We start from the raw sequence: 14937 nt of genomic DNA on the forward strand, positions 1-14937 counted from the left end.
GTTAAATATATTGTTTAGGGAGAAGAAAAATCATGTGGCTTAATTTGGACAGTTTAATCATGGTTCTAGTCCAAGAGCTGATAGTTGAAGTGTATGGATGTTTGTGCTTTAATCTTTCTAATTTTATTAGAAATTAATTTAATCTCATAATACAAGTAAACTTGGAGGACATAGATAATAATTTTTAGGTTCTGTAACAACAGAGGGGTGAAATCTTGAGTTAGTCAGGGTTCCCTTCCCCCGCCCTGTCCCACTCACTATTTGTGAAAAACAAATGATCTTTCCAAATATTACATTTCCTAGGGGTGATTACTGTGTATAGTTTACCAGTTTAGAAGGCAACCATTATATAATCTTTTTTGGTTGTATTTTTATTTTTGTTTATTTACTTGTAAACAAGATTTTTTAATGTTTATTTTTGAGAGAGAGAGAAACAGAGAGCAAGCACGAGTGGGGGAGGGACAGGGAGAGAGGGAGCGAGAACCCAAAGCAGGCTCTTCACTGTCATCACAAAGCCCAATGTGGGGCTTGAACTCGTGAACCATGAGATCATGACCTGAGTTGAAACCCGAGGCTCAACTGACTGAGCCACCCCGGCGCCCTTTTGGTTGTATTTTTAAATAGAGTTTCTCTGTTAACCCCCCATGAAGGTGGGGAGCTACCCCCTCCCCAACTCACCAAACCAATGACTATTAATATAGTAGCTGCTGCTTATTGACAGCTTTCTCTTGCCAGGTGCTGGGTTAAGTGCTTTGCACACTTAGCCTTGTTCAGTCATCCCAACAACCCTGCAATGTGGGAATTTTATTTGCATTTTTAAATGGGCTGCCTGATTCAAAGAGTGTAAATTACTGCCCAAGGTCATAGAGCTTTTAAGTGGTTCACTCACACCGATGTCACATTGACTTCAAAACCCAAGCGTTTCTTGGTGGGTTACCTGCTTTCCCAGAAAGTGATGAATATACTTGTACAGATGTACACCGTGTGGGGAGAGCCAGGGGGAATTTGTACTGTTCTCCAGACTATTGTGGACGGAGATCTTCCTTTGAACCAAATTCCTTCATTAACAAATTCCACGGACTCAATGAGATAGAAACATACTTCATATGTATGTAGAGATGTATGTGTACATGCGTGTACACACACTCCCTATAACCTAAGGACTCCAAGTGAGTTTTTGAGGTTTTTTATCAATGCTCCTAGAAGGTAAGTTAGCATAAAAACAAAACCAGACTTTGTTCATGCAGCAGTTAAAGTAAGGTTATGTTCTTCGAAATACTTGTAATTATATTACAATATAGAGACACGTTTGGGTTTTCTAACCCAAATTGTTAATAATATGTGAAAATTTTGGAGAGGTGCCTAAGCATTGGTGGACCCTCTGAATAACCATAGTCCATCTTCATTCTGAGAGTAATTGATGTTCTCACGTGGTCCTTCACCTATGTGTTCAGACATGCCACACACAGCATTTTATTAAAGTATTGAGGCGTTCAAGGGCTGTGTCCGTAGTCTTTGAAAGAGCCTTCATGAAGACAGAAAGGAAACTTTTTAACTTTAAGGATTTTTGCAGGAAAAAATCCATTTCTCTTAAAGTTGAAAAGTGAGAAACTGAAGTATAGTATAGCTACCATCTGTGCCCTGTTTTGCACACAAGGAATCTGAGCTACAAAGAGAGATTACGTTATTTAATTGCCTGAATTTACACAGCGGCTGAATGACGGAAGCATGATGAGCCCTGGCCGCCCCATTCTGGAACCCATGTGCCTGCCCACTCTGCCATGTCAGTCAAGGGATAAGTGAGATTTAAAATGGAGATGGCAGGCTTCTTTTGGAACTAGTTTGACTTGATTAACTTACTGTGAGCGGTGAGGGTTCCAAAGTGGTATCCTTTAGCTCTCAGACTTTTTCTCTGAGATCTCTGGGATCTGAGCTACTAGCTTCTTGTGAACTGTGGGGATATTTGAAGGCTCTGCTTCACTCCATGTTCATTCAGCCCCTGTTCAGTGCAGCTGAGGTCAGTAAGTGCAATCAACGACCAGCGTATGGAGTTTAAAAAGGAGCTTGAATGTAGAGCGAGTTCTAGCATCTTGGGTATGTCAACTGGAAATGAAAGTATACTATTAAAAATTAGTATTAAAAACTGAGTGAGAGCAAAAGCCAGTCCATTCTCTCCCTGTTTTGCTGTCTTGAATTTCAACCCCAAATGAAATGCCATTTTATGAAACTGATACTTTCTCAATTAGATCAAAGAAACTTCTTTTGAATGTAGCATGTAGAATCATGTTGATAAATATTCATTGAGTTGAATATTGTGGCTTTTTAAAACAAATGGGTGGGAAGTTTATGGATTTTAGCTCCTGGGATTTTACCTCCTGAGTGCTAAATTAAAGATCCTTCCTTAGCTATTAGACTATGAAAAAGAAGTTTTCTGATTCCTTGGAAACATTCTTAGGAATAAAAATAAAAGGTAGCTTTGGGTTTGCATTTCTTAGCGACACATACTTCCTGTAACAGTGACTCTCTTGTTAACCTGTGTGTCTTATTGTCAGAAATACATACTTAATATTTTATTGTACTTTTCCTATTGTTGACATGTAGGCCTGAAGTTTTTTCTGGACCCATTTCTTGAACTTACCTTTAAGAAAGTAGAAAGGACATGTGTAAGAGAAACAGCCCAGAATTAAAGGCTTCAAAGTTTTATGAATATATTAATAACCCAGTTCCCATTCATATGCTGACTTTATAATATAAGCCTTTTCATCTATGCTTCTTGAAGCCATTTTGATTACTTCTGTCCACTGGGGTACAAACTTGGGAAGAAACCATATCCTATGTCTTTTATAGCATAATAACACATTATTTGAATCTCATATTAAAGATAGGTATGCATATTTATAATAGTCATCTAAAATTTAAAAAATTATGTTGTCTTTTGTAATATGTATTTATTATTTTTAATTTTCAGAGATCAGATTACAAACGTATAGGAGAATAGTTAAATGTATTTTTCTCCTTTAGTATTTATTAAGGTGATTAGGAAATGAATAATCAACCTTAAAATTTGCATTCCAACTTCCTGTGTTTTTCATACTTAATTTAAGTCTCTTAGTCAATGTTGTAAGTTGTGCTTGTGACAAGCATTTGTTGAGTAAGAGAAAAATATGGGGCTAGCTGGTCATTTCTTAAGAGTCTTCATGAAGATGATCTACTTTGTGTCCTGAGTTGGCTTTTCTTAGTCATCCAACACCAGGCTACTTTGGCTCCATAATTCCCATTAGTCCAATTTATGTGTGTGTCTGAATTTGTGTGTGTATATAATGTATACATGACTATGTGTAGAAGTACAAATCATCTGTAAAATTAGCTGGCCTCAATTTTGAAATCCCTAGTTATTATGTGGATAACAAAACTGTCATTCTAGATTCGTGTGGCTAATTGAGCATTGACCGCATTACTTGTATTGATCAGCCAAATTAATTGAGAGCATAATTTGTATTTCCCACAGTATTAGACATGACTGTAGTTTCGCAAACTTCTGGAGACTTGTGATCTGGTGGAAAGATTATACCTGAGTCATAGCCAGATGAATGTTGGATCTGAGGATTTGGGGTGGGAACAGGGAATTCAAAGCTCTCTTTGGTTGCTTATGTTCATTTCTGTGATCTTATCCACTGAAATTGTAAACTGATCTTGTAAATCTTTTCTGTAGGAAATTTTGGGAGCGGTTTATTGCCCTGTGTCATGAAAATAATAGCCTACACGGAATCACTTTTGAACAGATCAAAGCTCAGCTAGAGGCTTTAGAACTAAAGAAGACGTATGTGTTGAATCCACTGGCACCTGAATTTATCCCCCGGGCTCTAAGGCTGCAGCATTCAGGAAGTACCAACAAACTGCAGCAGTCCCCCCCCAAGGTAAAGCCTATTCATGGACTTGAAGAGGTTGAAGGGAGAGAACAGCACAGAAGGGTCACAAGTTTATTGGGCTTCAAGTTACTTTAAGTATCGAAAATGAAGGTCACATTTGTCTTGTTTGGACATGTAAGTCAAGATGTGGTGGTTAGCCATGCTTAATGTCCTGGTCCTCCTCAAAACGTTTTCGAGAACCCCATGGCTTCCGGTATCCTTCATGTAATACAGCCTCCCAGTCCTCTCTGCTGATGAGCTTATTTCAGTAAGATGTGAACAAAACAGTTTATAAAGGACAGTCACGCTAATTAGAAGCATGCCCTTAGAGCATATTTATTACAAGGAATAATGTTAAATAACATTATTTGTAGAAAGCAAATAATTCTAATACTTTGTTGATGACCAGTTCAGTTCAAGTGGTATTTGACCCGGTGAGAAGATTTGGTTGACTTCTTGAGGACCGCTTTAACTGCTCTGACCTGTGTGTGTTGTAGAAGACGTAGTTCCACCGGAGGGAGGCGGCCAGGGCCATGTCTGCCTCTGCACCGTAGTTGTTTTGGACAGAGACAGCTGGCTTATTTGCTACAGTGCCTGAAAAAAATATGCTTGTACTTACCATAGGGAAAGAACGATGTGAGAATGGCATGTTTAGTATTTGTTCTGTTGTTCTGGTATATTTATAGTCATCAGCATGGTATTAAACTTATTGACAGGAAGTAAAAGAATATGTCCATTTGGGGCTTCATTTTCAGAACATAAAACCTTGGGGTGCCTGGGTGGCTCAGTGCGTGAAGCGTCTGACTCTTGATCTCGGCTCAGGTCATGATCTCACAGTCCGTGAGTTTTAGCACAGAATCTGCTTGGGATTCTCTCTCCCCGCTCTCTCTCTGCCCCGCCTCCTATTCCCAATCACATGTGCGCTCTCTCTCAAAATAAATAAATAAACTTTAAAAAGTTAAAAAGTAAAACCTGATGTAAACAGTAATTAAATAAACAATAGTTAACATTTTAATATCTTGAAAATCTTTTGGTTAAATAGGTATTAAGCTGAGAGCTTCCGTGTTACTGTATTGCTGAATAGTATTAGTTTAATGAAACTGGACCTAAGATGCAATAATGCGTTAGTGATTCGGGATTTCCAGGGGATTGAGCATTTTGCATCAACGAATCTTCTAGGTTTCTAAAGCTTAAGCTATTAATAAGGCAATAAACAACTTATTTGTCAAATCGGTAAGTTTCTTCTGTGTGCCCGCTGCTGTGGTGGGAGCTCAGGAAGCACAGACGAGCACATGAGCCCTGAGTCCTATTGGGGCAGACGTTGAAGGGTGGTGGTCAGAGGGAAGAGGTGGATTCAAGGCACTTTCCGCCATAGAGAGCTTGGTGTTAGGAGTCCACCGAGTCGATGGGGTGCGGGGTAGTGCTCCACTGGGGAGACATTTCAGGAACTAGAATATAAGCTCATTAGGACAGAGATTTTTGCCTATACTTACTGCTCTCGCCTCTGTGCCCAGAACAACATCTGGTTCATCGTAGGTGGCTTATAAGTATTTTTTGTGTGAATTAATAAAGCTTAGGGAAGAGTCAATAGAAAAGACCAGAAGTATGAGAGAATAGATTCTACGGGGACCAGCAAGGCCTTTAGGGTGTGTGGGGAGTAGGGAACCCAGGTAGAAACTTTCCTATTTTCTTTTTTTTTTTTTTAATTAAAATGTTGCAAAATCATTATACCCTTTGCACATTCCCAGGCATCCTGGGAAAGCGTTTCCTGTATGGAGCTGTGCAGTGGCTGCATTACATGTAGAGAGGTGCCGTATTTTCACATGACATTTTCAGAAATTACAACAAATTTAGTGACTTAAACAAAACAAATTCATTTGCTCACGTTTCTTTGGGTCAGACGTCCAGGTTGCCTTGGTTGGTTTCACAAGGCCTGGGTCAGGCCCCTGGCCGCCTGGCCTCCTGTCTGGAGGCTCGGGGAGGAGTCAGTTTGTGAGTTCTCGCAGATCCCCGTCCCTGTGCTTGCAGGACCGAGGGCCTTGGTTCCTTGGCTGCTGACAGTGGGGAGCGTTCTTAGCTTCCGGAGGTTTGACCTTTCTGTCTCAGAGCCACCAACAGCACACTGAGTCCTTCTCTCCCTGAGTGGCTGACTTCCTCTCCTGCCACATCTGTTTGACTCCAGCTGGGAAAACTTTTCTGCTTTTAAGGCTCATGTGATTAGAGTGGGTCACCCAGGTAATCCAGGACACTCTCTTTATTTTAAACACAACTTTGATTGTATTTGCAGCATCCCTTTTGCCACATAACATGACACAGTCACACATTCCGGGGGTCAGGGTGTGGCCCGCTTTCTGGGGCCGTTCCTCGTGTCACACTCTGACCACGCGGTGCTGTTTCCCCCTCCTGCACGATGGCCCCTGGTTGACGGCTCATCAAAGGCTGTGAAATCCAGATGGTTTGCCGCCCTCTTGGAACGGTCTTGTCTTCTGTGTGTGTCCCTGGCTCTGCTTCCTTCCGGGACTGTGTGTGTCTCGGCTGCTGGGTCACATCTGATTGCTTCTGCTTCTCCTCTTCCCGTCTACTTCTGGCGTCTCTGCCGTCTGCCATTTCCGCCTTTTCACTCCTCCATCTCCTGCCCTGCTTTCCTTCCCACTTCTCTGTTCCTCAGAAGTTTGTTTCTTATAGTTAGTGCCAATCACGAGAACTCTCCCTTCTGGTTAATGGACCAACTGTGGCTCATTTTGACTATGTTTTCTGACTTCTATTTAAGAGTTGGAGCTTCGGGGCGCCTGGGTGGCTCAGTCGGTTGAGTGTTCGGCATCTGTCTCTGTGCTGACAGCCAGCTCAGAGCCTGGAGCCTGCTTCGGATTCTGTGTCTCCCTCTCTCTTTGACCCTCCCCTGCTCGTGCTGTCTCTCTCTGTCTCTCAAAAATAAATAAATAAATAAATAATAATTAAAAAAAAAAAAAGAGTTGGAGCTTCGTTGCCCCTGCCTGCTCCTAGCTAACCTGACTGACCACACGCTTTGTTGTTTGGTGCCGACCTGAATATGTGACAGTGCTGTCAGGACTTAAGTGGAGCATCACTGTGCTGTTGCTTTGGTCACGAATAAAGTTTTCTTTCTGCTATAGATATCACTCCCCCTTTTAATTTTCAGACGTTATGTACAAATAACAGATTTGTGTGTGTCGAAGGGTAAGTTGTATAATGTGGTGCTTGTAAAGTCCAGAAATGCAGAACCATTGTCTCTTCAAGTATTGTTTCTGCTCAAGTCACCCCATTTAATGGTATACGAATCTGGCATTACCTATCGAATACCTCTTCATTTGATGAACATTGAGGCTGTTAATATTTAACACATGTATGAACAATGCTGTGATGAACATCTATGTCCAAATCCATTATTAGTTCATTTTGATTAATTCCTGGAAGTGTAATTATTGGGTTAAAGTGTATGTACATTTTTGATGCTTTTGATAGTATTGCCAAATGGCTTATTAGAAAATGTGTACGTTTTTTCTTTTTCTTTTTCTTTTTAGAAACAGACTTAAAAAAAAAAGTTTATTTATTTATTTTGAGTAGGGAAGGAGCTGAGAGAGACATAGAGAGAATCCCAAGCAAGCTCCGCACTGTCCACACCGAGGGCACAGGGTTCCATCTTACGAACCAGGAGATTGTGACCTGAGCCGAAATCAAGAGTTGGATGCTTAACCCACTGCGCCACCAGGCCCCTCAGTTTGTGCATTTTCTTAGGCAGACTATGCCAGTGTCTTTTCTTGTTCCTTCAGTAAATTTTACACTTTAAGATGCCTCTAAATAAGTCTCAAAATAACAAATCTCAAACCATATTTATATCCATATTATTGTTTTAAAAGTTCTCATCCTCACGAATTTCGGTTCCATCAAAACTGATGTTTTTCCTTTGAAAAACGACTTTTTGTTTTGTCATTTAAATAATAAAGAGTGTCTAGAGAAGGTGCAAAGGAATAGAATTTGGTGTCCAGTCACATTGATTATGTATTTCTTTTTAAAAAGTTATTTATTTATATTTTAAAAGGTTTGTTAATTTTGAGAGAGAGTGAGTGGGCGCCCCGGAGTGCGAGAACATGACGGGGGGAGGGGGCAGGGTGGGGGAGAGGGACAGAGAGACAGACAGACAGACAGACCCAAGCATGTGGCTTGATCCCATAAACTGTGAGATCAAAAGATGCTTAACCGACTGAGCCACTCAAGCACCCCTAAAAAAAATAATTTTAACAAAGAATTTTAGATACTCTTAATTTGAAGAGAAAAATGGAGGCCTAGCACCAGGACTTAATATTTAAAAAGAACGTTGGCTCAGAGCAGTCTAATGGTTATTAATTACAGACTTACAGTCTTGAAGTTGTTATTGTTACTGGACATATTTAATTTGCATAGGATTAGGGGAGTAGTTAATGTTCCCCTAATATTAAATGTGTTTATAGTATTATACATTTGTTTTTTTCTATAAAGGGGAAAAGCCTCCATCATACCCAGAATGATCATTTCCAGAATGATGGAATTGGTAAGTGGAAAATTAGCCCTGTGATAAATTGCTTTTATGGTATAAGAGGTTCATCCTAAATTTCATCACTAGAAAGAGGAAGATGGGGAGAGGGACACACACACACACACACACACACACACACACACACTTTGGAAGTCATTTAACCTTTTTTTTTTTTTTAACACAGCTGGTCCTGTGAATGCTTTGTTATGCCATTTCTGAAAACAGACGGTTTTGTAGGTACCAAGGCTTATGTATTTAAGTTTTGAAGAACACCATTTAAGCCTATGCAACAGAAGATTTTGCAACATTTATGTGCTACAAATGTTGGGTCATTGAAATTTCAAGATAAAGTTTACCTCAGTGGTTTAAAATGTTGCAGAATTATGCTCTTAAAATATTAATTGCTTAAGCTTCATTTTGTCTGTGACCGGATTACAATTACAAGCCACAACTTTATTGTGAAAATTATGTATATATTCTCCTAGTCTTAGAAGACCTAGAAGAGTGTTTATTGAGTGTGTATGGTTTTCTTTCTTGAAAGACACACCTCTAGCTCCTTGGGAGACGCTGAAAATCATACTAGTTTACAAAAAGAATACTTGGTAGACCTTAACCTAATTTTAGGGAACATTGTAAGATGGTTGAGTTTTTTAAATATGCTTTGCTCTTCCACATTGATAATTCTTTGGTTGTAAGATAGCTTTCGGCAATCCTGGGAAATGTGTTTTGCTGTTGGTGATTTAAATTATTTTTGTCTAGGGGAATGTGTACAGTTACTCAGTGAGCCTTTTCTCTGTTTGTGTTTCAGTTCAGCCCAATCCTTCTGTACTTATTGGCAATCCTATTAGAGCGTACACGCCCCCTCCCCCGCTTGGACCCCACCCCAATTTGGGGAAATCTCCAAGCCCTGTTCAAAGAATAGATCCTCACACTGGGACCAGTATTCTTTACGTACCTGCTGTCTATGGAGGGAATGTAGTTATGTCGGTGCCTTTACCTGTAAGTGGACATTTGACATACTATTTATTGAATAACATAATATAGGCTTCGCTAAATTAGTAACTATCCCAAAGAGTGTGTTTTATTTTTTAACTTTTCAATGCCTGCAAGCTTCTTTTAAAGCAGCTCTTTCTTTAACCTTCAAAGTTTGAAATGACCAGGAAAATACAAATTGTTGCTTATTGTCAGTTGCTGTGAAGAAATGTGTATATTGGATGTTTTGATTGAGAAGACTTTGTATTCTTTGAAAAACATTTGTGCTGAGAAAATTGGCTTGAATGTTAAACATAGCTAGTAAATTGGTCTCAAGTTTTGTAAAGTGATACGTTCGTTTTATCTTTTACTTTTTTTTTCTTACCTAATTCACTAGCTCTTCCTAGGAAATACAGGTTCTTGGAGGCAGCAAAGACGCTTGGATTAGTCTAGCTCTCTGGACCTGAATTTATCTGAGAAATTTCAATCCTTTCATAATCTTACTGGTACTTAAAAACATTATTAAATCCTTTCTGAGACTATAGATATTTAGAGGGCTTCCATCTTGTGTAAAACCCATTTTTATTCCTTTAAGATTTTAAAATATTTTGGTAATTTTTTATATTAATATTGCCAAATTCAGAAATTTTATCCTAAAAAATATTTCTTGCATTTAAGGCAAATATTATCATTTCAGGCAGAAGTGATTATTGCCAGGGTTTCCCCCGCCCCCCCCGCCCCCCAAGTGGAAAAATGCCTAGCTCTACACCTTTCTCAGCCACATTGATCATGACAGGCTACAATTAAAATAGCCAGTGAGAATAGCTGTTGGTTAGAAATATGTAATTCAGGCCCACTCCCCAGAAGACTTGCAATTTTAGCCAACTGACTTCTTCCCAGACAGCCTGGCAACATCATACATCATTTGCTTTAAATAGTAAGTCCCTTGGGATTTATATTTCATTTTACTAGGTCAGAGAGGCTTTTATTATATAAGATTTTTAAGACTCTGCATCTAACAGTTATACTATAATAAGATAATAGGGGCCTTAACTCAGATATCATTTATCCTTTTATGTCAGTATGGAGAAATGATGTATATACCTACTCTTTAGATAATACCTCAAGAAATATTCTGTTTCTGTGGTTTAAGGGAATAGTTGAATTAATCAAAAGAATTAATTCAAACTAATGACCTGTTTGAAGTTTGGCTGCAATCAATGAACAGTTATATGATTTGGTTATTCATGTAAAGTTGGAGCATGTATATTTCATGCCGAGACTCCTTAGACTACATCCTGTCACTTTTTCACTTGTTCTTTCATTTAATCTATTAAACTGTGTAACTCTGCAGTTACAACTCTAAAAGATAACTTTCTTGGTAATCTATGACATGTATACATTCATGTTGAAGGAAATTATTTCAGCTTATAAAATAAATTAATGTGTCAAGGAATAATTACCAATTTTATGTCCTCAGCTTCTTCCTAAACTGAAAAATGACCAATTTTCCCTACACACTAAAGATTCAGGGAGCCCGTTTTTCTTTTGGAAGCCAATTCTTGACTAGTTAAGGTAGAGCAATAATTCTACCAATTGTTATAACTCGCATTGACTTTGTAGTTACTTATTTTGATAAAATTAGTATCTGTGTGTGTGTTTGCTTTTTCCTAATCGCTAGCACCATAGCCGTTTGCCTTTCACAATGAGCTTAACGCCGGTATTCTGTTCCCTGTGATAACGCAGGTGCCATGGACAGGGTACCAGGGCAGGCTCGCAGTCGATCCGCGGGTCCTCACACACCAGGCAGCGATGGCCTACAACATGAACCTCTTACAGACGCACGGACGGGGGTCTCCCCTGCCGTACGGCCTGGGGCACCACCCACCCGTCAGCATAGGGCAGCCACAAAGCCAGCATCAGGAGAAGGATCAGCACGAGCCAAGTCGAAATGGTGAGCTGCTTTGCTGTCCTCTTGATCCTAAAATGATGGTGCACCGACATGTGTCTTTTCACAATATGATTGTTAACTTGTTTGTGGACTATAGACCTTTGAGAAAGAATCAGGTGCAAAAACTGTGGATCTTCTCTCCTGAAGATAAAAGTATGTACGCAGATAAAAATGTGCATGATATAATCAGTATTACCTTTTTTTCTGAAAAATACAAAATTTTAATACTTAGAGTGATTTAAAGGATAGTTACTTAATATATTTATATATATTAAATATAAATATGCATTTTACAGATTTTTGGGTTTATTTACTTAGAGTACACAAGCGGGATAGGAGCAGAGAGGGAGGGAGCGGGGAGAATCACAAGAGAGATAGAGGGAGAAGGGATGTAGGGCTTGAACTCACGAACCATGAAATCATGACCTAATCCAAAGTCGGGTGCTTACCTGACTGACTGAGCCACCTAGGTGCCCCTATTTATTTATTATTGAGAGACAGAAAGAGAGAGAGAGAATATTCCAAGCAGGCTCTGTGCTCTTAGCACAGAGCTCGATTTGGGGCTTGAACCCACAAACCATGAGATCACGACCTAAACTAAAATCAAGAGTTGGACACTTAACCGACTGAACCACACAGGTTCCCCACTCAGTCTGTTTTTGAAAGTCAATTTTTTTGAGGTATAATTTATGTAATATAAAACTTACTTTTAAAATATACAGCTGATGTGTTTTGACAAATGCACGGAGTTGTTCACCACCACCAGAATCAAAGACACAAGATATTTACATAACTCAAAATATTCTCTCCTATCCCTTTATGTAGTCTGTCTTTTCCTCGAACCCCCAGCCGTTGGTAACCACCAAGTCTGTACTCTGTACTTTGCCTCTATACTCTTGTCTTATATACTTAGTACATCATATAAATGGAATCACAGAGTATATTGGCTTTCTTGTGTCCGGTTTCATTCACTTAATGCTTTTGAGATTCATTTACATGGTCTGTCTCAGTAGTTTGTGCCTTTTTACTGTTGATTAGTATTCTATTATATGGATACCCTGCAGTGTTTTTATCTATCATCAATTGATGGGCACCTTAGTTATTTCTGTTTTTTTTGGGCTCTTATGAGTAAAGCAACTGTGAACATATGTTTTCATTTCTCTTGAGTGTATACCCAGGAGGAAGATTGCTGAGCATACTGTAGATACATAGGTACCTTTATAATAATTGCCATGCTGTGTTCCAGAGTGGCCAATGCAGTTTTCATATCAGCTAGTAATGTAGGAGATCTCTATCAGTTGCACATTCTCACCAACACTTAGTATTGTTAGTCTTTTTACTTTTACCGTTACTAGGAGGTATCTGATAGTATCTGATTGTGGTGTTAGTTTGCGTGTTCCTAATGACTAATAGTGTTGATTATCTTTGCATTGAGCTCATTTGCCCTCTCTGTATATTTTTTAATGTTTATTTTTGAGGGGGGGGGTTTGACACAGAATCTGAAGCAGGCTCCAGGCCCCGAGCTGTCAGCACAGAGCCCCACATGGGGCTCAAATCCACGAACTATGAGATCATGACCTGGCCCGAAGTTGGTGCTTATGGTGCCCCTAGAAGTTTCTACTTTTGATAAAATTCAGTTTATTCTTTTTTTTTTCTTATTTGACTCATGTTTTTGTTGTTGTTGTTGAAAGTCTTCTTGTTTAAGATCACAAAGGCCTATGTTTTTTTCCTATAAGTGTCATAGTTTTAGTTCTCACATTAAGTCCACTTTAAGTTTTATATGTGATATGAGGTAAGAATGTTTTTGTATTTTTCTTTTTGCCTATGTATGTTCATTTGTTCTAGCACTGTTTGTTGAAAACACTGTCCTTACTCCATTAAGCTAACTTGGTGCCTTTGTTGAAAATCACTTGACCACATATGTGAAGTCTCTGTTCTGTCCTGTTGACGCACACGTTCGTGTGTGCGCTGAATGTGCCGTCTTGATTCCTGTAGCTTCGTAAAAGTCTAGACCTCAGGTACTATGAGTTTTCCAACTTTGGTTTTCTTTTTCAAAACCATCTATTCCAGGTCCTTTGCATTTTCCGCATGTATTTTACAACCATCTTGTCCGTTTCTGCAGAAAATCCTATTGGGATTTTGATTGGGATTATGTTGAATCTGTAGGCCAGTGTGGGGAGGGTTGGCATCTTAACAATACTGAATCTTCTGATATGTGAACAGGAGATCTCTCTCTCTCTCTGTTTCTTTTTACTTTTTAAGGACACACTTAAAGTTTTTTTAAAATGTGTATTTTTTGAGAGAGAGAGAAAGAAAGAAAGAAAAATCCCAAGCAGGCTCCTGGTGTCAGCACAGAGCCCTGTGTGGGGCTCTAACACACGAACTCTGAGATCATGACCTGAGCCGAAACCAAGAGTTGGAGGCTCAACGGACTGATCTGATCCACCCAGACACCCTACACTCAGTTTCTTTCTTTTTAAAAAAGTTTTCAGTGTACCATACTTGCACATGTTTTATTAGGGTGAAAGCTTAGGATAATACAGGTATTTAGTTTTATAATTTTCCTCCTCAGTGGGGCATCCCACAAATTCTGATGTATTTTTGTTTAATTCAGTTGAGTACACACTTTTTTTTTTTTTAAGTTTATTTACTTAGGTTTCTGTGAGAGAGAGAGAGAGAGAGAGAGAGAGCGAGCGAGCGAGCGAGAGAGAGCGAGCGAGAGAGAGCGAGCGAGCAAGCCGGGGAGGGGCAGAGAGGGAGAGAGAATCCTGAGCAGGCTTCATGCTGTCAGTATAGAGCCCAATGCATGCCCTGAACCCATGAACTGTGATCATGTCCTGAGCTGAAGCCATGAGTTAGACCCTTAACTGACTGGGCCACTCAGGCGCCCCTTAAGTACACTTTCTAGTTTCCCTTGAAATTAGATCCATGGAATACTTAGAAAGGTGAGTTTTAGTTTCCAGTTATTGAGAATCTTCTAAGAATTTTTATGTTATTGATTTCTCCTTTGATTTCATTGTGGTAAGAAAACATATTTTATATAACTCAAACTTTTTTCAGTTTATTGAGATTTGTTTTATGGTCCAGAATATGGTGTATCTTTGTGAATGTTCCATGTGCACTTGATAAGAATGGAGTACTCTATAAATGTTACTTAGGTCAAGTTGATTGATAGGATTATTTATGTGTACTATGTTCTTTTTGATTTTCTGTCTACTTTTTAAAAAATATGTATTGAGAGGAGAATATTGAAATCTCTAAATATAATTGGTATTTGTCTATTTTTCCTTTAAATTTTGCTTGATTAATTTTGAAGTTCTGTTATAGGAGCACAAACATTTAGGATTATGTGCTCTTGATTAATTAACTGTTTTGTCTTTTTTTGAATGCCATTCTTTATTCCTGGTAATAGTCTTTGCTCAGAGGTCTATTTTGTTTAATATCTAATGTAAACACTTTAACTGTATTTTGACTAGAGGTAGTGTGATATATCTATTTTGACCTTTTTCTTTCTTTTTTGACCTATTTTAATCTTTTTGTGTCTTTATATATTTTTTTAATTTTTAAATGTTTGC

The 14937-nt window shown here is 38.9% G+C and overlaps 1 protein-coding gene across 9 annotated transcripts in view; it reads left to right on the forward strand.

The window, feature by feature from the left end:
• HELZ (helicase with zinc finger) overlaps nt 1–14937 on the forward strand; it is a 146991-nt gene that overhangs the window by 96987 nt on the left and 35067 nt on the right. For all 9 annotated transcript variants that reach the window (XM_029929006.1, XM_029929009.1, XM_029929004.1 and 6 more), the window contains 4 exons: nt 3713–3917; nt 8403–8454; nt 9248–9438; nt 11158–11365. In XM_029929006.1, coding sequence (XP_029784866.1) covers nt 3713–3917; nt 8403–8454; nt 9248–9438; nt 11158–11365 — 656 coding nt within the window. The remainder of the gene's footprint in view (nt 1–3712; nt 3918–8402; nt 8455–9247; nt 9439–11157; nt 11366–14937) is intronic.

The sequence above is a fragment of the Suricata suricatta genome, chromosome 17 (assembly GCF_006229205.1).
Source record: "Suricata suricatta isolate VVHF042 chromosome 17, meerkat_22Aug2017_6uvM2_HiC, whole genome shotgun sequence".
NCBI classification, from domain to species: Eukaryota; Metazoa; Chordata; class Mammalia; order Carnivora; family Herpestidae; genus Suricata; species Suricata suricatta.